Genomic DNA, 25,675 nt, shown 5'->3' on the forward strand with positions numbered 1-25,675 from the left:
CAAAGCAGCCCTTACCAAACACTGTTGTGTAAATCTTATAAGTTCACAATTATATACAGATACCTTGTATACCTGTCTATAGAATTAGATTTGGTGTTCCTAAAGAATACAATTTCAATATAACAACCAATCCTGGGCCCTGTATTCAGTAGTTACTTATATACTGTTACAACCCTATGAGCAATTCTTGTTCTTGTATTAAGTTATTTTAGGACTGGCTTTCTCTATGAACTCCTTTGATTCATTTGGATTAAGCACGGATACCCTCTATCCAATAACCAGGAGTCAATGGGAACTGGAGGTCCTGGCAGTAAGTCAGGAGGGAAAGTTAGTGGTAGTAAAGAGAATAGAGTAAAATGTATTGGGGGTGGTGGTGATGATTTTGGTTTAGTTTCAGTGACATGGAAATGTGGAGAAGAGTAGAATCAGTAGAAAGAACACGGTTAAAATGATAGACAATGGAGAGTTAGCAGAAAGAGTGGAGGTGTTATTCATAGGAAAGTAATTTTTAGAGAAAGAGAAAGCAAAGTGAGAAATAAAGAAATCATACTGGAAGACAGATGCACAAAACAGAGAAAAATTATTTAAAAAAATGAAATAAAAAATAAAAAGGAAAAAAAACCAGAAAAACGAACAACCAAAAAAAACAAACGACTTGATAAAACAAACAGGTAAAAATGGAAAACAACCAACGACGTTTCAGAGGTGAAAAAATTTAAAAAAAATTTTAAAAAAAGTTTAAAAAATGTTTGAAAAGAAAAAAAAAATGGAGTCCTCCTTGTTTGGGTGGTCTTTCTCCAGTCTCTGGTTTCCTTGCCATGGTCTGTAGTCTATTTTCCTGATTGGCTGGTTTGACTTGCTTTCAGTTTGCAGGGGGTGGATCTGTTCTGACCCTTCTCCCCTGTTGGTGCAATCCTGGGTCTCTGTGGTTCGCACAACTTGCAAGTAGGCCTTGGGAGTCCTCTGTAGATGGGGACGTGAGCAGTCTCGGGAACCGTGGCTCCTCTGTCTGATGTGGGGCCGCAGCCTTTAATGCCTGGATTTGAATAGGCTGTGGACTCAGCAGGGCGGGGAGCATCTGGCCTGGCTTACCCGGCTGAGAGTTGCTTGCCTGGGGGAGGTTCCTCCCTCCTGGGCGGGGTGGCCACTGGGCGGAGCTGGCTATGGAATTCTGCTCCATTTTGGGCTGGGAATTGGGTTTCCTCTGTGATGGGACTGTTTATCTGTCTCAGGAACTGTTTGTTCCCCTGTCTGGTGTTTCCGTGTCGCCGGTAGCTGCTCGCCCCTTTCGCTTTAAATTTAGAAATTCCGGCGGGCAGTTCAGGGCACCTCTGGCTCAGCCGCGGCCCAGGACGAGCCTCCCACCTGGGCGGGGGGCGTTCTCCTGGGCGGAGCTGGCTCTCACTGGTCAGTCCCTCTTGTCCTTTTCAAAGATGGCTCCTTTGTCCTTGCTTTCCCCTGGCCCGCTTTAGTTCCAGTCTGGTCTGACCCTATGCCAGTGTCAAAGATGGCACTTTGCTCTGGCAGTGGAGGAAGGGCTATCTTCCAGGAGCTGCTCTGTGGGCGCGAGTGAGAATATCTTTCATGGGGTTTTCACGCTTTCTCTGCGATTTCAGCCCGTCTGTGCTCAGCCGCCGTCTGGAGGATTTCTCCCTGGTCTAAACTGTGTGCTTTAGCCGCGCGGAGTGTGGGGCGCTGTGCTGGGCGCTGTGCCAGTGCCGGCACTGGTGCTGCAGCCGGGACTCTGCCCGGAGCTCAAATCTGTGTTTTCAGACAAGCAAAGTTGATTTTTCCTTCCTGGCCAGAATCCCTGTAGTGTTAGAACTTACTCTGGCTGTCTTTCTAGGAGTAAAAGTTTCTATAGGGTGAGAAAACTGCGATGTCGGAGGGAGCTCAGCTAGGGCTCTGCTGCTCCTCTGCCATCTCCCCAGAAGTTCCCATCTCTCTTGAATTTTGAGTTAAGTTTCCAACATCACACTTTATACTTGTTATAATCAGGGTTTGAATCAAGAAAAGAGACAATAATGATAATAAATAACAACTTTAACAGCTTTCCTAGAGCATTCTGGTAGCCACATTTTGCTTAGAAATGTTCTCATCTGATCTGATACTCTTCAATCAAGTCATCGGCCCTTGGTATTGTGAGTCTTGTCATCATTAGTTTACAAATGAAGAGAATGAAGTAAGATGGGCTAAATGGAGGAGTTGAGAATGAATGACTTATTGTCTATTTCTGAATGTTAGCATCCAGGAAATCTGAGAACATGCCCTCCTGTCCAAACATTGAATGTACCAATAAAGTTTTACTCATCTGGAATTGTGATAAACTTTTTCTTATAATTTGTACCTTTTCCCTGTTAATACCAGAATTTAATTTCAGCTCCCTTTAAAAGAGAGAATATATTTTATTGTTATTGTAGAGGTGATATGCAGAAGGATTACAGTTACATGAGTCAGGTAATAATTATAATTCCTTTTGAACCATGTTGCCCCTTCCCTCACATTATCCCAGTTTTTCCCTCCCATACCTACCCACATGATGTCCATTTCATTTACCACACAGTGTCTAGTGAGTACCACTGTTGTATCTGTTCACTCTTTGTTCAACTTAACTGTGCCCCCTTTATGCCCCCAAAGATGAACAAAAAAGACAAAAGGAAAAGAAAACAAAAACAGCAACTGAAAAAGTCTCTTGTTTCCTTGACTTGGAGTTCATTTCATAAAATATTGTTTTTTTTTGTTCTGGATTTTTTAAAATTTAATTTTATTGTCAAGGTGATATAGATGGGTTGCAATTACATATGGAAGGTAGTGCATACATTTCTTGTCAAACTTGTTACCTCCTCTGTCATTTTTCTCACACCTCCCTTCTTCCCCAGTCCCCCAAGTTGTACAATTAATTTCCAACCTATTATCTTAAATATTATTTAATATGATCATATGCACATTGCTATTTTTCAGCTCCCTTTGGTTTCAGAAGAATACAGGAAGATAGATAGCACAGAACTTTTTAAAGTGCTTTCTCAAAAGGACTCTTTTTTTTTTTTTAAATCAATGTACCCTAAAAATTCCTCAGCAGTTTCTTCTGAGATTCTACAGCTCTCTCTGTAAAGGTAATTCTTTGATCATTCCTTATTCTTGACTCAAGATTATGTTTGGGGGCTGCTCAGTGTATCTGAAATCTATGAGCTCTAATCAATGACTTTGGTGTCAGGGATTGGAGCATAGAGATAGACCAGGACATTTTAGAACTTGAAATAAAGGAGACCAAAGGTTTGCAGGGCTAAGATGGGGGTAGTGAATGTGCTAGAATGTTGGGAGAGGTGGTAGAACTTAGGTCTAAGGTGCCATCAGCCAGGGGTCATGTGGTAGTAGTTGTCAAGTATGCATATATAAGCATTAAGCATGATTGTGTAGGATAAGGCCCGGAGCACGTGGTAGACAGGGGGATACGTTTAGTATTTGTAGTGGATTCCATGGGCAGATTCCTACAACTTTGAGTTCCATGTCTCTGTGAGAATAGCAGCCAGCAGATTTCTCTTTTCCTAGTAACCAGCTAATGCTTAACCAGTAAAAGAATGAATGAATAATCTTAGATCTCCATAACTCAACACTATTTGCAATGTGATTTGCATTTATGTTAGGATGTGTTCTTCCCTGATCTATTCATAGCGTGGGAGACCTTCAGGACAAAAAGTGATTAGAAATAGCCCAGGATGATGAAAAATCCAATTAAGATGTCTTAGGAAACACTCAGGTGTTTTGGACAGATGTTTGAGGAATGTCGTAGATCACTCACTGCTGGAGTTGAGGTTGGGAACAATCATGGGTCTGCGCCCTTCATCTGTGAGGTGTATGCTAACTCTTTTAAAATGTCAAGTCGTAAAATTTTATAAGATGTGGTGACCAATTTTGGCATTATGAGATAGAAATAATAAAGAGAAATGAGACTTTCATGCTTTTGGTACAGTGTGGAGGAACTCTTGAAAGAGAAACGAGCTGGGTTGAGATGAGTTCTGTTTCGTGGAGGCATCCATATGCATTGAGAAGTACAATAGGGAGTTGGAAGTATTGCTCTAAAAAGGAAAGAATAGAAAATATTAGAGAATTTATTTTTCTTTCATTTGTTATTAATTTTTTTTTTTTTTGTGGAACTGGGGTTCAAAATCAGGGCCTTGTGCTTGCTAGGCAAGCTCTTTACCATTTGAGCTACTCCTCCAATACTTTTTGCTATAGTGACTTTTCAGATGTCAAAGTGAAGTACAAAGCAGATATAGTCTTAGGGTATTTCCCAGATTGGCCTCTTGCATATATGGATCATATGAACCACCACAGCCAGCCAATAAATGGTTATTCTTAATGAAAAAATAAAATAAAAGTAAATGTATATGCATATGGGGTGTAACAAGTTTAAAAAATTTCTAAAATGTTCTGTATCTTTTTGATTAGCATATGTAACAACTGTACGTATCAGTAGGGTGCTATGTGAACACAAGCATGTACTAATCAAATTAGAACAATTAACATTTTATTCTTTTCATTTCTTGAAGTTTGGAACACATATGTTGTCTTCTATTTATATAATAAAATTAAGAAGTATAATCATTGCATTGGTTTGCCAAATACCACTGCAAAAACAGCATGAAAAAGGAAATATTTGAAAACAAAGGATTATTATTAAAATAATTGTCAACAATCAAAGGAATACATTATTTTGAGTTATTTATTTTGTCTTTTACTTATTTCAGCTCTTAATTAAAATGATTAATTATTAACCTAGAATGTGAGTTGCAATACTAGCAGGCTCTTGGTTTTGTATTCGGGATTTGGATTGATTATATTCCATAAAAACGGATTACTCCCAATTTCTTGAAAGGTTTTGAAAGAGATAGTAATAAACCTTTTCTATAATCTCTTTCTGCAGCTTATGATTCATGGACATTCCACGAAACATCACACAGTTTTTTATGCTGGGACTTTCACAAAATCCCGAGGTGCAGAGGGTTTTATTTGTGTTATTTTTAATTGTCTACCTTGTCTCTGTTGTGGGCAACCTACTTATCATGATCACTATTATCTTCAGCCCCACTCTGGGTTCCCCAATGTACTTTTTCCTCTCCTTTTTGTCGTTTATTGATACTTGCTATTCTTCCTGTATGACTCCCAAACTCATGGCTGATTCCTTGTATGAGGGCAGAGCCATTTCCTTCGAAAGCTGCTTGGCCCAGTTCTTTGTTGCACATTTATTGGGAGGAACCGAGATCATTCTGCTTACAGTGATGGCCTATGACCGCTATGTGGCCATCTCTAGACCCCTGCACTACACCACCATCATGACCAGGCATCTTTGTGCCATGCTGGTGGGTGTGGCTTGGCTGGGGGGCTTCCTGCATTCATTGATTCAGCTCCTCCTGGTCCTTCAGTTGCCCTTCTGTGGGCCCAATGTGATCGATCACTTTGTGTGTGACTTGTACCCTTTGCTGGAGCTCGCCTGCACCGACACCTATGTCATTGGTCTATTGGTGGTTGCCAACAGTGGTGTGATCTGCTTGCTGAACTTCCTGATGCTGGCTGCCTCCTACATCATCATCCTGCGCTCCCTGAGGTCCCACAGTGCAGAGGGGAGGCGCAAGGCCTTTTCAACCTGTGCGGCCCACTTCACGGTGGTTGCCTTGTTCTTTGTACCCTGCATATTTATTTACTTGAGGCCATCGTCCACTCTGCCCATAGACAAAATAGTGGCTGTGTTTTATTGTATTTTGACGCCCATGTTTAACCCTCTGATTTATACTCTGAGGAATGCAGAGGTAAAAAATGCCATGAAAAATCTCTGGAGAAAGTGAGTCATCTATGGAAGGAAGACACACAGCAGTATATAGAGGGGAAGGAAATGATGAGTACTTCTCAGGGAGAATTCATATTGTCTCTATGAAAACGGAGAGACTGTCAAAAAACTCCAGAATGAAACTGCTAAGAGTATTTGAAGTTATGCATGATCTATCCATACTCCAAATTGTTACATGATTACATAAAAGTTCACCTTCTTTATAATAGTTTATCTGAACTATTAAAACCAAGACATTTTTAAAGATTCCTGCTATTGATTTTTCATTGTGGGTAAAAAAAAATACTCTATATGATTCTAATCTTACATTTACCAAGACTTGCATTACAGCCTAACCTATGATTTCCCTGGAGGAAAGTTCTGACTTAAGAAGAATGTGTATTCTGTGCTTTTGCATGGAATATTCTGTATAGGTATGCTTCATAGAATCATTCAAGCCAGGTATTGGATTTACTGATTTTTGTCTAGATAATCTGTCCATAGTTGACTGTGGAGAAGTCCCCCTATTATAATTATAGTTTACAGTTCCTTTCATATATGTTAAACATTTGCTTTATATTATTAAGCATTTCAGTTTGGTTGCATGCGTATTTATAATTACAACCTCTTGATGGATTGACATCTCTTCCCATTTGTGGTATTTTTTTTTTTAGGCTTTGACTTAACATCTAGCTATTAGTTCCCACCCACCTGGGACATCTTTTCCTATCCCATCACCTTCAGTCTATGTCCTTAAAGGTGGAATGAGTCTCTTGTAGGCAGCACATAGTTGAGTCTTTTTTAATCACTTAGACATTTAATGCTCTTTGGAAAATTTAATTCATTAACATTCAAAGGACCGTTGGAACATTTACAACTATATGGAAATTGCATCATCTTGGACAACTAATAGGTCAAAGAAGAAATTACAAATGATAATAAAGATATCAAGATCGATGGGATGGGAGGCACTGCCTTCCAAAACTTTTAATAGTGCAACTTGTAGTTGTTTGGCTACAATGATGCAAAAGTGACTTGTATTTAATACAAGCCCTACTCCTGAGTAGCTAGGATTACAGGCATGATCCATCAGTGCCAGGCTGTAGGAATTCTTTATTTGTCCTACACCACTCCCATTTTTTTGAGAAACAGGCTAAGATATTGGCAATACGGAAGGATTTATTGGGGCGACACTAATAAAGAAAGGTAGGAAGAACCACCACATTAATACAGAAAGGACTCCTCTGAAGGAGAGACGTGGCAAGGGAAACCACTATAGTTCACTGCAGTTTTAAGCAAGTTCTTAGAAGCGTTATGAAAACTTCACTGCAGTTCTAAGCAAGTTTTATCAAGACTGAAGGAAACGTGAATGAAAAATAGAGAGGAGATCAAGAGAGGAAATTTTGAGGAAAGTAAGGTAGAATGTACATAGAGAGTTGAGAATATGTTTCTTCCCAATTTTTAGCAGTACTAGGCTTTCTGAGGAGAAATTAATCAATACATGTAATTAATCAATGTATGCAATTCCATACATTGGATTTTATAATTCTTCTGTTTGTTATTCTCTCCATTTTTTTTTTGGTGTTGGTCCTAAGCTTGAATTTAGGGCCTGGGTGCTATCCCGAAGCATTTTTACTCAAGGACAGTGATCTGCCCCTTGAGCCACACCTCCACTTTTAGCTTCTTTTTTTTCTATGTGTCCTTTAAAATGAAGTAGTAGTACAAAAGAGTTGCCATTCAATAAAATTTATGAAGGCAGTGTGCCTTGATCAAAGTCACCCCTTTCAACATTCTCACCTATCCCTCCCAATCTACTCCTTCCCTCACTTTTCTTAACTTTGTAAGGTAAATACTGCTTTTTTTGCCATTTAACAAAGCAGTTTTATGTACACAATGCATCTTGATCTGTATCATCCTTTCATTTTCATTTTTATCCCTCTTCTACTCACCCTTTCTCTTGTCTTTCTTAATTTTGCAGCACATAAAATGAATTCATGCCTGCATTTTTCACCTTTTTCCTCCTTCATTTGTCTACCCTTCTCTTTTTGGCAATCCCTCTCCCATGAAAGTGCCTATTTCCTGGTACTTATTTTGTTTAGCTTTGACTTAGTCTTTCTAAAGAATTACACTCTTTGTGCTCTCCATAGAGTCTACTTCAATTAATTTATTTATAATCACTTGCATACCGTTCAGTGTTTATGCTTGTAGATTCATAGGCACTTTCTAGGGACCACAAATGAGGAAAACCATGCAACCTTTGTTTCTCTTGCTTACTTCACTTAATATAATATTCCCAAGTCTTTCCATTTTTTAAATGAATGGTACAATATCATTCTTTTCAATGGATGAGTAAAATTCCAATATATATATATATATATATATATATATAATTTTCTTGATCAACCTTTTGTTTTTTGGAAGTTAGTTAAAGATCAGAGTCTCACAGACTTTTCTGCCCAGGCTGGCTTTGAGCAATAATTCTCAAATCTCAGCCTCCTGAGTAGGTTAGGTAGAATTGCAGGCATGATCCATGGTGACCAGCCTATTCATTTTTTTTTTTTTAGGAGTTGGCTGCTGCTTGTATTAGAACTCAACTTGACTTTTCCTGTAAATGAAACTCCAAAGACTTACGGTTTTACTCTCACCTATTGTCTTATTCCACTGAATCCATCGTTTCACCTCCATAGATGCTTAAGTTTTAGTTTACTGTTTTTTTCCCCTTGACACTTATCTTTATAATAAAATAATCACATGGAATTTATATGACCTGAATTATTCTTATCTGAGACATGAGTTAATTGGTTAATGGTGAAGTTATCTAGTTTGGGAGTTCAAAATCAGTTACCTACAAAAACTTTTAATGTGTTTAAGTAGTTGTACAGGGAGGTTTCAATTCAACATGAATTCATGATAAACTGGCCCAATAAAACATCTATTCTAGGATTATGGTCCAATCTAGTATACTCATGTACATGGAAAGATGAAATTTATGAAATATTTTGAAGTGAACTGAGGCCAGGGCAGTGGTCAGTCCTCTTGTGATCACAGCTAGTGAAGGACAGTGGTTGTGTCCTTTGACTCCTTTCTCAGGAAATGTAGCCCCCAGCATTCTTGATCCATTGATGATCTCCCTGAAGTTTGTTCAGTGTTTCGGTATTTGGCACTATTTTATATCTAACAAACAACTTTTTTTTTTTTTTACTAACAAACAACTTCTATTTGTAACTTTTAATTGTCACAATTAAGGAACTATTTTTCTGGAGATTCTGGTAGAGAGGTTAAGTAACCTCTCCTAGTTTTTCATTAGTCCTGGAGGCAATATGAGAAGTTAGGTTTCTCGGATCCAAAGTTCTTGCTCCATGCTTCCGAGGTTCTATTTCTGTATCTTTTTAGTATTTCACAATATTCATGGTTTAGGTTTTTTTTTTTCCCCTATGATCCCATTCTGTGTTCACTGTCATCCATTTCCATGGTACAATGAATGTATTCAGCATCATATATGATTTCTTTTTACAGCAGTTTTGTTTGTAGAGCCAACCTTTCCTTTGTCATTTCTGAAACCCAACATGTGTTTAGCCTTTAAAGGAATTATTTTATTATTTTGAATATTTGTACAATGGGTTTTTACTTCAATGTAACAATGTATGAATACCACATATCTTGACCAGTGTCATCCCTCCCATCATTCTCCCCTCCCTCATGCATCCCAACCCCAGCCACCCACGCAAGTTACCTGGCTCCATTTTTACATACATACATTGAATATTATGACATTCATTTTGTTGGATTTATCAGTTCTTCTTCTTTTGCCTTGGCCAAATTTTCTCCTAATTCTTCTTGTACACAATTGACTACCAGAAGGTATTGATATGTAGGTGTAAAAGCATAGTTTTGTAAAAATGTCCCTTCCGTGTAATTGTGCCAAGTAAAAAAGGTTTTGTTTGCTACAGTAAGAGAAAGTTTATTTGTAAAACTCAATATTTGGGAGATAAAGTATGTTCAGATGAGCACAATACTTGAAAACTTTTCATATTGTGCCACACTCCCTTATTTATAGTTGATTTCAAGGAAAAATGAAAAAAAATTATTCTGGCTAAAAGGAGAATGAGAGATGTCAAGAACTACTTCTTATCCACATTTAGGACAGAAACTTGTGAGCCCTTAGTACTCTTTCTCTCATGGAACTTGCCTCACAAAATTATTAGGCTATCTTTGTTTCACAGTTTTGTTTTAAGGAAGATAAGCATGGTAAAAACATCAAGGGCACTTGGTAATGTTTCTACTCTGAATAAATATATTAGCACAGCCTGTATATTGCCTGCTAATAGAAGCATATGTGTGCATTAACAGATTAATATTGAATTTCATATTCACAATGGAATATGTATTAAGTCACAAAAAGAATGAAATCCTATCATTTGTGGCAACAAAGATGGAACTGGAGGATTTTATCTTAGGAAGCAAGTCAAAGAAAGGTAAATACTTCAGGTTTTCAATATAGAATAGAACTAAAAAGTTGAATTTTATAGAATTTTAAAGCAGAATAATGATCTTTGAAGGCTAGGTAGAAGAGGAGGTACAGAGAAAATAATAGATGATTACTATAATACAGTTATAAAGGAGGCATAGATTCTACCAGTAAATAATGATTTAGAGTGAATGTAGTCAACAATAATTCAATATGTATTTTCTAAAAATTGAGCATTTAAAGATGATCAAAACAAAGAATAATTGGAGTTAAAGAGGATGGAAATGCTAACCACCCAGTATGAGAGCTGAATTTGATTCACATATATTGCATTATGATATAATACCACAAAAAATTTAATACAGATAACATATTGATTATGCTGATTTCGAACAGTCAGGGATAAGGCTAAGTTTCTATAAATATACTTGCCTAAATACACAATCACAGATTTACTTATCGTCAACTTTTTAAAATTTGACCCCAGAGCTTCTTCATAGCCCTTTTTACTTTCTCATTCCTGAGGGTGTAGATTAAAGGGTTCAACATAGGTGTTACTGGGGTGCAAAATACAGTCACAGCTTTGTCAATGGGGAAGGAGACCAGGGCCTATGTACAGATATGAACAAGGTACAAAGAACAAGATCACCACAGTGATGTGAGAGGCACAGGTGGACAGGGCTTTGCGACGTCCCTCAGAACTCTGATTCCTCAAGGAGTGCAAGATGATGACATAGGAAGCAAGCAACATAGAAAAAATAAGCAAACGCAGTGACTCACTGTTGGCAGTGGTCGGAGGCCCCAAAGTGTGAGTGTCAGTGCAGCCCAACTCCAGCAGTGGTATTAAGTCACACATAAAGTGATCAATGACATTGGGGCTACAGAAGGGCAACTGAGAGATAAACACAACTTGTATTCCTCCATGAATGACCCCCAATACTCCACCTTCCCCCACCAGCAAAAGACAGACAGGGTAGCTCATGATGGTGGTGTAGTGCTAGGGCTTGCAGATGGCCACATAGCGGTCAAAGGCCATGGCAATGAGCAAGATGATCTCTACTGCACTAAAAAAGTGTTCAACAAAGAGCTGTGTCATGCAGCCATTGGAAGACATGGTGTTCTTTTCAGAGGCTAAGTCCACCATCATTTTAGGAGCAATGGAAGTAGAGTAGAGAGCGTCTATAAGGGACAAGTAGGACAAGAAAAAGTACATGGGGCACCCCAGAGCTGGGCTGATGAAGATGGTGACTGAGATGAGTGTATTCCCTGTCAATGTGACCAAATAGGTGATTAAGCACACAGAAAACAAGAGCTTCTGGAGTTCTGGATCTTGGGTAAGGCCCAGCAGGATGAATTCTGTCACATTGTTCATCTTTTCTATACGTTTAGATTGGATTGTGGACATACGATCCACCTGAATAGAAAAAAAAACAACAACAGCATTTCTCAGTGCTTATCCTTTGAGCTTAATAGGAAATTACTTTGTCATCTGTTTTGTGTTGTTTGTTGAGATTGATGGAGCTATATTTTTGCTTACCCAGCATAATTTCAAGGTTGTTTTAAGAATAGAAGGAAGCCAGAAAATTCCTAGTTCACGTTAATGCAATCCCAATAATACTTTACTAGAAACAATAAAAGAAGATGGTATCCTGAGTGTTGACTCATGGCTAGCTTCCAAAAGCACCTTGTTATAAAAAATTCAGAGATAGCTGAATTTAATTACTATGGAATAACAGCAAACACCACCTTTATCACTTATTTTGGAGTTACAATAAGCAAGTCTACTCAGACAGTAATAGTTATATAAATACAATATTCTATAGTAGTTAGTTCTATATCCAATGTTAAAAAGGTGAATTCTTCCTAAATCTAATCCAGTTATGTTCTATTCTATGCTTTGTAGTTTCTTTCTATCATATGAAAGCATAAGAATATAGAAATAGAGCTGCAGATGGAGTTTCCTTTCTGAATGCCAAGGAGCCATTGTGATTGAAGCTCAGAAACTGCCCTTGAAGTTGTATTATTTTTGGATGTGGACATATAAATAGTACAAAGTTCTTCTTTTTTTTTTTTGTCTTTTCAGTTTTGGTACTGTGGATCAGACCCAGGAGGTTGCACTTGCTAGGCAAGTGCTTTGACTCTGTGCTACATCCCAGCCAAAGTTCTTTTAATGTTCACATATTGTGTCATAATTAAAATTTCTTTGCAGTTGAACTTCAGTTGGGAATTATACTCTTGAGTAGATAAATGTCCTCCATCACATTACACAAATGGAATTAACTGAGATGTTAGCCTACCCTGAGTTGCTTACTGACAAGTGCCAATCTTGGGTTCACAACTTTTTCCTTCATCATAAATTCTATTTAGTTAAAGTTTCATTTTTTGTAGATAATTGGAAGAAATATTACATGCTTACCATCTATCTATCAATAGATCTATCCTTTGTCTATCATTATCTGCCTAATGTCTATGTACTATCTTCTATCATCATATATATATGCATATACATTTCATGATCCAGATGTAAATTTTCAAAAGTAAGTGCCTATCATTGATACAGACAGCATTTACTCTCTGCTTCAACCCCCCTTTCTTTTACAAATCCTTGCCTCCTCTCCCCAAAAACATAGTACATAATGTTTTCAGTAACAACTTCTGACTTATCAACATCAATAAAAGTCAGAATAAATACCTTCACTGTTCAGGACAACTCATACTCCAGGTTGTCTCCTTTCTGTTCTTGTCTCCGGTGGGTAGTGAATCTATAGCTCAAAATTCCTAGTGGGTTTAGGGAATAAAGTAACTTTGCAGCAGCAGCACAGAAACCATAACAAGGTGAAAAACTCATGCCACTGCAACAAAATTGCATAGAATCAGCATGTTTAGTGAGACATAAATATTAAATGTTAAAAATCAACCCAGACCATGGACTCTATGGCCTCCCTTATTGGGAATAATTAGTACAGGTTTAGGCAAGCCATAGCAGAGCATCACAAGGCCCAATAGCTATACACTTAGAAACAAATAAGATGATGCTAAGTGAAATGAACTCCATGTTATGGAAACAAGTGATATATCACAGTTGTAACTACTTTCAACGTCCTATGTGTATGTGTAGTTTCTATTATTGATGATGTTTTGTATCACCTTCCTATGATTGTACCTACACTATCTCTGTAATCTTATCTGAGTATATAGGAAACCGTGTTTACTGGTATTGGAAGTAGGAAATTCAAAGGGAATACCAAATTCGAGAGACACAGGGTAAAAAAAGAGAAATAACTACAAAAGCAATACTTGCAAAACTGTTTGGTGTAAGTGAACTGAGCACCTGGAGGGGTAGTGAAAGGGGGGGAGGGAGGGGAGGATGAGGGACAAGGCAACAAACAATACAAGAAATGTATCCAATGCCCAACGTATGATACTGTAACCTCTCTGTACGTCAGTTTCATAATAAAAATTTCAGAAAAAAAAAATCAACCCAGACATTCTACCAGCCTCTTGTTTTGCAAATGATAAAGTTTTCTATTGATATTTTCAAGTTAGCATATCCAACTTCATTTTCATACCAGAATAGTAAGATTCAACTCATATGTGTAACTATCAATGCTACTCAGACAAAACAAATTGCCTAAATAAGTTAATTTCAAACTCTGTTACTAAGATGTAGTTTTCACTGACCTGGGTGCAGTTAATAAATGGATCCTCTGATCACAAGAGCCCAATAGCTATACCCTTATGAACACATAAGATGATGCTGAGTGAAATGAACTCCATGGTATGGAAATGATTGTTACACCAAGTTGTAACTACTGTCAACGTGCTATGTGTAATTGTAGCTTCTATTATTGATGATCCTCTTGTATCCCCTTCCTGTGGTTGTACCTACACTATCTCTGTATCTTATCTGAGTATGTAGGAAACCATGTATACTGGTAAACAGTGGTAAATAGGGTAAAAAAAGACAAACAACTACAAAAGCAATACTTGCAAAACTGATTGGTGTAAATGAACTGAATAACTCATGAGGGGAAAGGGAAAGGGGGAAGGGGGGGAATGAGGGACGAGGTAACAAACAGTACAAGAAATGTATCCAATGCCTAACATATAAAACTGTAACCTCTCTGTACATCAGTTTGATAATAAAAATTTGAAAAAAAATGGATCCTCTGATTTCAGGTGGGGTGTAGGCATTGCTTTCTTCTCCAGGCCTAGGCAACACGGCTGTGAAGCTACTCCATGGATGGATAGGTAGGACACTAGAATTATTAATTTCTGGAATATTCTGCCTTTTGGATATTTTAGGTTATCTGACTCTTGGTCAGTTTGGACACAATTAGAAAATAAGTTGCTTCATTTAGGAAACTAATGGCTTTATGTCACCTTGCTTTTCTGGGTTTCCATGAGTATATAAGGTAACTATTTAAGTGATGTATTTTTTTTCGTTTCCTTAAACTATTATTCTTTCCAAGTTGAAACCAATTAGAATAAAGACAAGTTCTTGGCAGGACATGCATCCCACTATAATATTCAGCTCTAACCTATATACAGGGAGTGAATAAAATTGACTTTGTTAGACATTGTTTTTCCAAATTGGCCAAACTTCTGTGGCTTAAGGATTCATAAACTATTACTTTCAGTTAGGACTAAAGATTTCCTTTCAATGCTGTTTAACTAAGAACCAATTAAGCTTTATTAGTATCTCCCAAACAGATCTTCCTCCTCTTGTTGGTTCATAGCTCTGCTATGCCATTCGTGGTCAGATTCTTTCTTCTGTGTGATTCCATCTTCACTGACTCTAGAGAAAGGTTTAAATGCACTTTCACCAAGTGCAGGATTTGGTCATGCATTGGTCATATACAGAGGATCAGTAATTGCCTCTGCTACCATCTTCCCAAAGGTAACAGTTAAGATGTTTTATTTTTTCCCTAGTTGGTAACAAAAGTCAATAGTGACTAGTTTTAGGAATGCAGTTGAGTTGGAATTAAAGTGTCTTGGCTGTCGTTTAGCATGAGACTTGAGTAATAGAATATTTAATAATTTTTAGTTCATTGTGATACCGTTGAACCTGGCCTAGAAGATGATGTGGTTGTAAGCACAGAGTTTAAGAAGGATTTTAATTAAAAAATATGGTACATATAAACAGTATGGCTAAAACAAATAAACAGTATGGCTGCTTTGAGGAATGGAAATGTGAGAATTCAAAATTATGTGGCTGATTACCCTGGGCTATCGGGAAAATGATTTTTTACAATTGACAGATGAAGGTATGGTATAATTCCCAGCTACCAGCAAGTGATTGGATGACATAGAAATCACTTCTGTTACCAGGCACTAGTGACTCACACCTGTAATCCTAGCTACTCAGGTCACTGACATCTGAGGATCATGGTTTTTTTTTTTTTTTTGGCCAGTCCTGGGCCTTGGACTCAGGGCCTGAGCACTGTCCCTGGCTTCTTCCCGCTCAAGGCTAGCACTCTGCCACTTGAGCCACAGCGCCGCTTCTGGCCGTTTTCTGTATATGTGGTGCTGGGGAATCGAACCTAGGGCCTCGTGTATCCGAGGCAGGCACTCTTGTCACTAGGCTATATCCCCAGCCCTGAGGATCATGGTTTGAAAACAGCCTGGGAAGAAAAGTCTGTGAGGCTCTGATCTCTAATTAGCTGTCAAAAAAACGCTGGAAATAGGAGCTGGGGATATGGCCTAGTGGCAAGAGTGCCTGCCTCGGATACACGAGGCCCTAGGTTCTAGGTTCGATTCCCCAGCACCACATATAAAACGGCCAGAAGCGGCGCTGTGGCTCAAGTGGCAGAGTGCTAGCCTTGAGCGGGAAGAAGCCAGGGTCAGTGCTCAGGCCCTGAGTCCAAGGCCCAGGACTGGCAAAAACAAACAAACAAACAAAAAACGCTGGAAATAGAGCTGTGGCTCATGTGGTAGCGTGCCACCTTTGAGTCAAAAATCTCAGGGACAACATCCAGGTCTTAATGCAAGCCCTAGGACCAGCACAAAAATACCACATCAACTTCTTTCAATGTGATTACTTAGATGACACTTTTCCATAGTTAACTCAAAGGCATATCTTTTTTTTTTGTCTGTACTCTACAAAGAAACGATATGATTTAGACATAAAACTTTCTAACAGTATCTATTGAGAAAATCTCTCCTAGTCAAACACCTGTGTGAACATGAACAACGGTATCTAGAGATTGGGAATAACAGTCCTTAATGGAGACTTGTCTATCTTATCACTTTCAGCTAATGCAGCGATGAAGAATAGGGTACAATCACTAATGGAATCAACTGTCTTCCTTCCTTGCTTCCTCCTTTCTTTTCCTTTTTCCTTTCTGCTCCTTTCCTCTTTCCTTTTTAACCTTTCCTTTTCCCTTTCCCTTTCCCCTTTCCTTTCCTTTCCATTCTGTTCCTTTCACTTTCCCTCCCCTTCCCTCCCTCCTTTCTTTCCTTCCTCCTTTCCTTTTTCCCTTCCCCTCACTCTTTCTTCTTTCACCAATTTTTGCTTTACAGCAAAGTTGACACAGTTTTGAAGTCTTGTATTTGGGAAGAATAGTAAAGCTTTCAGCTGTATTCTCAATAGTCATCGTTTTTTTTTCTTCAGGTGTTCAGAAAACCTATTCATATTGCTCTTTTGTAATTTTCATTAGTGTATATTAATTGTACAAATAAATAGATTATATAATGACATTTTTATGACATGATATGATATGCTTTGATTATACCCCCCCACCATTCAACATTTCCTGATTTCCTTCCTGTTCCCAAACAGTATCCTTTCTACTTTCATTTCTTCAAAAAATATTGTGTGAGTGAGGGAGGGGGGTGACATGGATCAAAAACATTGTTCTCATTACCTGAATTATGTAATTGTAACCCCTCTGTACATCACCTTTACAATAACAATAAAATGAAAAACTGTAGTTTGTGTGTTTGAGATATTTGTTAATCTGAGCCAGGATTATTTCACCCAGTGTCATAATCCTTAGCCCCATTCATTTTCCTGAAAATGATTTCAATTAATCTTTTCATGGCTACATAATATCAGTTTTGATGCATACATACTTTCTTTATAACTTGTTTGAATTGGGTATCTATGCTGATTTGGCCATTGAGAATAATGTGGTAAACTATGTTACAGGCTTTTCTTGTTCTGTGCTGTAGTAGATTCCTTTTGGTATATGCCCAGAAAGAATTGGACTGGATTATGTGGTGATCATCTTTTTGTGGAAACTCCATGATGTGTTCACAGTGGCTGTACTTGTATTGTTTTGTTTGTATTTTATTTATGGCTAGGTGGTTGAACATTCCTTCATACACTTACTTGTCATTTGTATTTCTTCTTCTGAAAACTGTACAGTTTATTTGCTCATTTATAAATAGGTTGATTTGTTCTTTTGATGTTAAATTTTATTTGGGTGCTACCAGATTTAATTCAGAGCCTGGTGCTTGCTGAGTAGGTGATTTACATAGAAAGACTTTTTAGCTTGGTTATTTTTTGAAGAGAGTCACACATTTATGCTCATTTTGGCATGGACCACAATACCCCTAATTACACCTTTTGTGCAGGCACTATCATTTTTCAAAATTGAGATGGAGGTCTGGAAATGTTTTTAGCTTACATGAGCCTCAAAACTCAGTCTTTCTGATATTCATTTCCTAAATAGCTAGCATTCCAGGAATAAGGCACTATGTCCATGTTGGTTTTGAAGGTTTTTGCACTTCACATATCTTGGATAGAAATCTTTTCACAGATATGTTGCTGTTAGGTATTTCTCCGGCCCTTTGGTTGTCTCTTTGCTCTGGCACTTGTGTCCTTTGACATTGAGAAATTTTTTTAATATGATGCAATCCCTTTTTTAAATTCTTGATATTTCTTCCTGAGCTACAAGAGTCTATTTAAGAAAGTGCTTGCTATGCTAAAGAAAACTCCAGCCAAGGGAATGGGCTTGATACAATCGTTTGGTGAGACAAGCCTGTAGAGCTTGACTCCAGTCCCTCTGTGGCCCCTGCAAGGGGGGTGGAGGTAGAAACCTCTGCCTTCTCAGGCCACTTGTGAAATACTACTACTCTTATCACTGTTTCACTGGCCTATGAGGCATGGAGAGGTGATAAAGTCAGAGGGGTTTCTTGGGGGAACCCCTTCTTTTTGGGAAGAGTGCCAGGTGGGGAGTTCAGTTGGGAAGGTACACCTATCAAACTGTAACTCAGGGGCTGGGAATATGGCCTAGTGGTAAAAGTGCTCGTCTCTTATACATGAAGCCCTGGGTTTGATTCCTCAGTACCACATATATAGAAAAAGCCAGAGGTGGCGCTATGGCTCAAGTGGCAGAGTGCTAGCCTTGAGCAAAAAGAGGCCAGGGACAGTGCTCAGGCTCTGAGTTCAAGCCCCATTACTGGCAACAACAACAACAACAAAAACTGTAACTCAGGTGTCCTGAGGTGAGCTCAGGGAGGACAGGAACCTCCCCAGCAGCAGAAGGGCAAAGTCTCACTTGACCTTATATTACAGTAGGAGTACCGGCTGTGAAAGCAGGGCCTCAAGGTCCTTCTGACCTTTCTAGTTTTAAAGTGGTGTCAGAAAAGTTAATACAGGGATAACTGGCTTGTGCTGGCCAAGTGTTCATAGTGATTTTATTATCTATCTATCTATTTATTTATTTATTTTTGCCAGTCCCGGGCCTTGGACTCAGGGCCTGAGCACTGTCCCTGACTTCTTTTTGCTCAAGGCTAGCATTCTGCCACTTCAGCCACAGCGCCACTTCTGGCTTTTTTCTATATATGTGGGAGCTGGGGACTTGAACTCAGGGCTTCATGAATATGAGGCAAGAACTCTTGCCACTAGTTCATACTCCCAGCCCCCTGATTTCATTTTTTTCCCTTTGGTTTTTGATCCTCCAAAGTCAGAGTTGGATTGTTCATCTATTAATATGTGAACCTGGAAATGTGACCTGGGATTAGGTTAGTTTTACTAGTGGTGATGTGTTGTTGCCATGGTAATCCTGTTCAGTAAGGGAGGAACCTCAGGTCAGATAGTTGATGTGTGTGCTTGGCTGAGGAGCCAATGAGGGGAAATGATCATATTTGAGATTATGACCGAAGGCCCTGAGGTTGGAATCCTCACCCCTGAGGAGATGTTAGGGCTGCATTGAAGCCTCCTCTGTTGTCCTCAATAGCCATCACTTCTGGCCTGGTCCGATTCAACCCTTCTGTACATGAGGCCATTCTCCTTTATTCCCTTCACTCCTCTCAGTGTGAGTTAGGACATGGTCTGGGGCAAAGAGCCTGTTGTCCTGGAAAATGGGGTATGGCATGTGGAACCTGGAGCCAAACCACTAGGTCAGCATTTCATACACAACAGCAGCTCTCTCACTACCTTCTATTGAGAGCCCTCCACACGGGTATTGTAAACAACAAACCAACTGAAGTAAACAATACACAAAAGAAAGGAAGTGCATGTTTGTGGATATATCTTGAGGTGCTTCCCCTATTTTTCTCTAGATGGCTCAAGGTTTCAGATCGTGTATTAAGGACCACACAGTAAGGTCTTTGTGGTATCTTTAATTGATTTTTGTATGAGGACTTAATCTTCTACATGTGAATGTTTTATCTTTCCAGCACCATATGTGTTTGCACCCTTGTTGAGATGTAGATATTGATGATTTACTGGTGCTTAGCACTCAGTCTTTTTATCCCCTGTCTGTGTTTTCATGCCAACATGAAACCATGCTTTTTTTGTTACTGTGACTTGGTAGTGTTATAATTTGAAGTCACGTCTTCAGATACCTCTCTCATTGCTCTTTTTCCTCCCCAAGATTGTTTTGAGCTATTCTGGGTCTTTTGTACTTCTATAGGACTTTATTTTTAGCATTTGTTTTTAACTCCCCTTTTCTGTGAAGAATGACACTGAGATTTTGACTGTGATTGCATTAAATCTGTATAGAGCTTTGGTAGTCTATACAACCTCACAATATTAATATTGTTAGTCCTTACACATGAGAGGACTTTTTATCATGTAATTTCTTTTTCACTTCCTTCAATGGTGTGTACTTTTGCATTTTTTCACTCCTTTAGTTAAGTTGATATCTAGTTATTTTACTTTTTGACTCTTCTGAATTGATTATTTTCCTGTTTCTTTCTATGCTTGTTTATTATTAGCATATAAAAAAGGGATTCATTTTTTAAATGCTCATTTTGTGGCCTTCCAACTCTGCTAAAAGTACTTACTAGATGTAAGAGTGTGTTTTGTGGTGTCCTTTAGGTAAGGGATCATGCCATCTGCAAATGAGACGATGTGGCTTTTTGTTTTTGTTTTGTTGTAGAGATCCTCTTTATTTCCTTGTCTGTCATACTGCTCTGGCTGAGAACTCAAACACTGTGTTTGATAGGAGTGGGGCAAGTGTCTTCGTTGTCTCTTGTCTCTTCTGATATTAGAAGACAGGTTCTGTCTAAGCCTAATTTTAGCACAATAATGTTAAAATAATTAATGAATACTGTTAGCTAATTCTATTTTAAGTACTCATACAAAGAGAAAACTGTATCATATAATACATATATTAATTACTTTGATTTTGATATCCCCAAATTATGATCATATTTGGAAAAAGTTATATAGTGCATTTAAATACATGCCATTTTATTTTTCAAATAAAGATGTTCATGAAAGAGATCTACTGTCTCTCAAATGTAAATTAATGCTTAGATCAGGACTTTATTCACAGGAAGTCCTCAATAAATATTATAATCATTATGTCAACATCAATATCTTCATTTTTTTTTTTTTTGCCAGTCCTGGGGCATGGACTCAGGGACTGAGCACTGTCCCTGGCTTCTTTTTGCTCAGGGTAGCACTCTGCCTCTTGAGCCACAGTTCCACTTCTGGCGTTTTGCATATATGTAGTGCTGAGGAATTGAACCCAGGGCTTCATGTATATGAGGCAAGCACTTGTGCCACTAGGCCATATTCCCAGCCCCAATATCTTCATTCTTGATTTTTTTGTTAGCTCATTTAAAATTCTTTCTGAGGAACCAAAACTAAGTGTTTGAAAGGTGAATTTAAGTTTCACCAACATTTGCAAATGTATACCCAATGGACAGTCAGAGGACATTATGACACAGCATTTCTTCTCTTCAAGGCTTTTTATGTGAGATCTGACCTGGTGAAATCACAGTGAAAGTCAGCAGCAGGTGAACTCTAATTACTGTACTGGGCAGGTGTTTGAGCGTTTTCACAGAAATCAAAAGCTTAGACACTGAGCAGGGTTTGGCTCATGTCATCCTATAGCTCCTTTTTCCAGAGGTGAGGATGAATACAGGATCCATTATTCATGAGAACTTTTGAACTCAAGCTGTGTCCAGGCATTTCATAGTCATTGTTTCCTGCATCCCTATTGAAACTACAGAGATATTTGTGAACATTTTGCACTGAGAGTAGAAAGTTGGTGATGAGTTTACACTTAGTTTCCAGAGACTAGGACACTGGCCCCAAGGTATGTCCATGCTATGATAATAACTCATTTTTACTCTATTGTTACTCATAAATGTATGGCATATATAGTACTTATCATGCATTATATGTAACATAGAATGACTATAACAATAAATTAACATTTAATATTAATTAATATCTATTGAGATAACAACTCCTATGTACCATATACAATATAGTATTTAGTGTAGTATATTCTATAGTGTTATATATGATATATTCTAAATATTTTAATGGAGAATGTAAAATAACACAATACATAACATATATTATACATCATCATATCACAGTATAAATAGTATATTACACACTATAAAGTATTATTATATGTGGTATATCACAATTCTAATAGAATCTTTTTTATAAGTTACATACAATATATTTAAAAATAATCTTTAAAAAGTTGTACAAAGACACTTTGATTCAGTATGTCAAATTATGTGTAATGTGTCTTGGTCATTCCCATGGTTATCATCCCTTATCTCCTGATGACATCCGTGAAACTTCTCAATGTTTGAACTATTGTCATTTATTTGAAACTTATTTTCAGTGTGTGAACTGACAGGTTCTTTTGTATCCATAATTTAACTCTCAGTATTTTACATATAGTGCAATGTGAATTCCTTTTGCTAATAAGAATCAGCACAGATCAAACAGTAAGACATCACAGAGGTGATATAAGCTTTCCATAGAAAGAGAACTACAGTATGTTATTACACATATTTGTTAATAGCTAAACAATTTTATGGAAGTTGAAAATATACTAGTAGTCCAAGCAGCTAAGAGCATAGAAAAAAGAAGCATAGTGTAAGACTGGATCCTGAGTACCAAAACAACTTTCTGTTCTGAAATGTACTAATATGTATAAAATAATAGGTGGGAGTTGTTGACTGAAATTGATTACACAGTTCATGAAGCAGTAGAATAGAGGAGTTAAAGTAATACTGACAGAGTAAGTGATAGATATTTAAGGAAATGGAAAATATCATTCGTTTTACATGATCAAACACATAGTTTATATACAATGAGCTTAATGCTACAGAAACTATACTTGTTATTTCAATTACATTTTGATTCAGAATAAATCATGACTAACCTAATTTTATCAGGAGACAGAATATGTATCGACAACATATTACTCACAAGATTTACTTATTTACTTTAGTTTCCATTGTTTGACCCCAGAGCTTGTTCATAGACCTTTTCATTTCCTCATTCCCGAGAGTGTAGATTAAAGGGTTCAACATAGGTGTTACTAGGGTGTAAAACACAGCCACAGCTTTGTCAATGGGGAAGGAGACCAGGGGCCTTATGTACAGACATGAACAAGGTACAAAGAACAAGATCACCACAGTGATGTGAGAGGCACAGGTGGACAGGGCTTTGAGATGTCCTTCAGAACTGTGGTTCCTCAGAGAGTACAGGATGTTCACATAGGAAGAAAGCAGCATAGTGAAAGTGAGCAAACACTGTGACCCACTGTTGGTAGCGATCAGAGGCCCCAAAGTGTGAGAGTTGGTGCAGGGCAGCTTCAGCAGTGGTATTAAGTCACATGCAAAGTGGTCAATGACACTGGGGCCACAGAAGGGCAACTTGGCAATGAACATAACCTGTATCAATCCATGAATAAACCCCAATACTCCAGCTGCCACCACGAGAAAGGAGCACACAGGGTAGCTTATGATGGCATAGTGCAAGGGCTTTCAGATGGCCACATAGCGGTCAAAGGCCATGGAAATCAGCAAGATGATCTCTGTTGCAGCCAAGAAGTGTTCAGCAAAGACCTGTGTTATGCAGCCATTGAAGGATATGGTGTTCTTCTCAGAGGCCAAGTCCACAATAATTTTGGGAGCAATGGAATTAGAGTAGAGAGCATGTGTAAGGGACAATTAGGACAGGCAAAAGTACATGAGACACCCCAGGGCTGGGCTGATGAAGATGGTGACTGAGATGAACGTGTTCCCTGCCATTGTGACCAAATAGGTGATTAAACACACAGCAAATGAGATCTTCTGGAGTTCTGGTTCTTGGGTGAGGCCCAGCAGGATGACTTCTGTCACATTATTCATTGTGTTAATGTATCTTGGGTTGTTCGTGCGTGGTCCACCTGAAAAGAAATAGTACTTCTCAGTGATATAAGGTTGAATTCAGTAGAGAGTAGTATATTGTCACCTGTTAATTCCAGTTCTTGAAATTAATGCTACTTTTCAGATAGTTATAAAGAAAACCCAATGCATAGTAATTTAGTCTTAATTCATTTAATTAAATACTGATAATATCTTACAATTTGCATAGTAAAGTTAGTTTCTCTCATGAATACCTACTGTGGCTCCAGTTTGCTCTAAAACAAATCTCAAAAATGGCTTAATTTCCTTGTTGTGGACTGGCAGCAAATATCATCAATATTAATTATTTTGAATTTACCATAACATATTTCTATGTCAAATTATGGTTATACAAAACTGAATTGCTATTTAAGTCACTTGTTACTGACACCAAGACCAAGAGGGAAGTCTTATTAAATTGAAGGTAGCTGCATTTCACTTTGTGATTCCTTCTTTTCTGTCATATGAAAACACAGGACCCCATAAATAGGGCTGCAGATAGAGTTTCTTCTTTTTTGAATAGTATGACTCTATTGTTATTAACAATAATGGAGTACAGTTAACTTAATTGCCCTTGCTGTCATGTTTGGCTCTACTGAACTCTTTATTCCTTGTTCCTTTCTTCTATGCCTTTGGATGGAGACATGAAAACACTCCAAAATTCCTATGAATTTTTTTCATATGGAAATTTGCTTTGCAACTGAACTTTGAACAGTTGTAGCGTTATGCTTTTGCTTAGATAAATATCTCCACTCACTTTTTTTTTTTTAGATTTTGAAATTTTATTGTAAAAGTGATTTATACAGGTGTTACAGTTATATAAGTCAGGTAATTAGTACAATTTTCTTTTAAACAGTGTTATACCTTCCGTCATTCTCTCCCAGTTTTCCCATCTCACATTTTACTAATGGAATTAAATGAAATATTAGTCTATCCCATATATCCTACTGTCAAGATATGAATGTTAGGAGAAAGCAACGATAAAATGATTTTCCATTTGGCATCAATTCAGCAGTTTAAAAGATACTTTCAGTTTTCCTTGTCAATGGGTCTAAATATTGCCTGTACAAAAATATGTAATTTTTGAATCATCTAGAGGTACATTTTCCAGACTGAACACATATTGTGTTGTGCAAGAGCATAATCTGCTTTGTTCACTTTTCTTCTTTTCCTACTCATATGCCAAATCTCTGCCACAAAAAATGGCACATAATTTTCCAAAGATAATTTCAGGTAGACGTTAACATTTTTAGCTGTCAGCATTAATACATGTCTGGAAGGAGATCTTCAATTTTCAGGAAATTTTATTTTCTGAGTCGATTTCTTTCTATTAGTGTATTAAAGATGATGACTATTGCTAGTAATTTCATGGTCATTTTTTATTCTTTTATTTTTTATTGTCAAACTGATATACAGAGAGGTTACAGTTTCATACTTTAGCCATTGGACACATTTCTTGTACTGTTTGTTACCTCCTTCCTCATTCCCCCCTCCCCCCTCTCCCTTCCCCTTTTCCCCCTACTTGTTCAGTAGATTTACACTAAACAGTTTTGCAAGTATTGCTTTTGTAATTGTTTGTCTTTTTTTACCCCGTGTATCTCGATTTTGGTATTCCCTTTCAGTTTCCTAGGTCTAATACCTGTATACACGGTTTCCAATGTACTCAGATAGGATACAGAGATAGTGAAGGTATGACCACAGGAAGGGCATACAAGAGGATCATCAATAATAGAAGCTACGGTCTCACATCGCATGTTGAAAGTAATTACAACAGTGATATA

The 25,675-nt window shown here is 37.8% G+C and overlaps 1 protein-coding gene and 2 pseudogenes across 1 annotated transcript; 1 reads left to right on the plus strand and 2 right to left on the minus strand.

Moving 5' to 3' along the window:
* Nucleotides 1–4,934: 4,934 nt before the first annotated feature.
* Nucleotides 4,935–5,843, plus strand: LOC125361273 (olfactory receptor 140). Its single transcript, XM_048359625.1, has one exon. The coding sequence runs from the start codon at nt 4,935–4,937 to the stop codon at nt 5,841–5,843; it is 909 nt and encodes a 302-aa protein (XP_048215582.1).
* A 4,911-nt stretch (nt 5,844–10,754) lies between these two features.
* LOC125362484 lies at nt 10,755–11,667 on the minus strand (annotated as a pseudogene).
* An 11,270-nt stretch (nt 11,668–22,937) lies between these two features.
* LOC125362485 lies at nt 22,938–23,861 on the minus strand (annotated as a pseudogene).
* Nucleotides 23,862–25,675: the final 1,814 nt, after the last annotated feature.

Source organism: Perognathus longimembris, chromosome 13 (assembly GCF_023159225.1).
Source record: "Perognathus longimembris pacificus isolate PPM17 chromosome 13, ASM2315922v1, whole genome shotgun sequence".
Taxonomy (NCBI): Eukaryota; Metazoa; Chordata; class Mammalia; order Rodentia; family Heteromyidae; genus Perognathus; species Perognathus longimembris.

What these genes read in the sequence shown, in the direction of transcription:
- LOC125361273 (XM_048359625.1), top strand. Translation starts at nt 4,935, where the DNA reads ATGGACATTCCACGAAACATCACACAGTTTTTTATGCTGGGACTTTCA.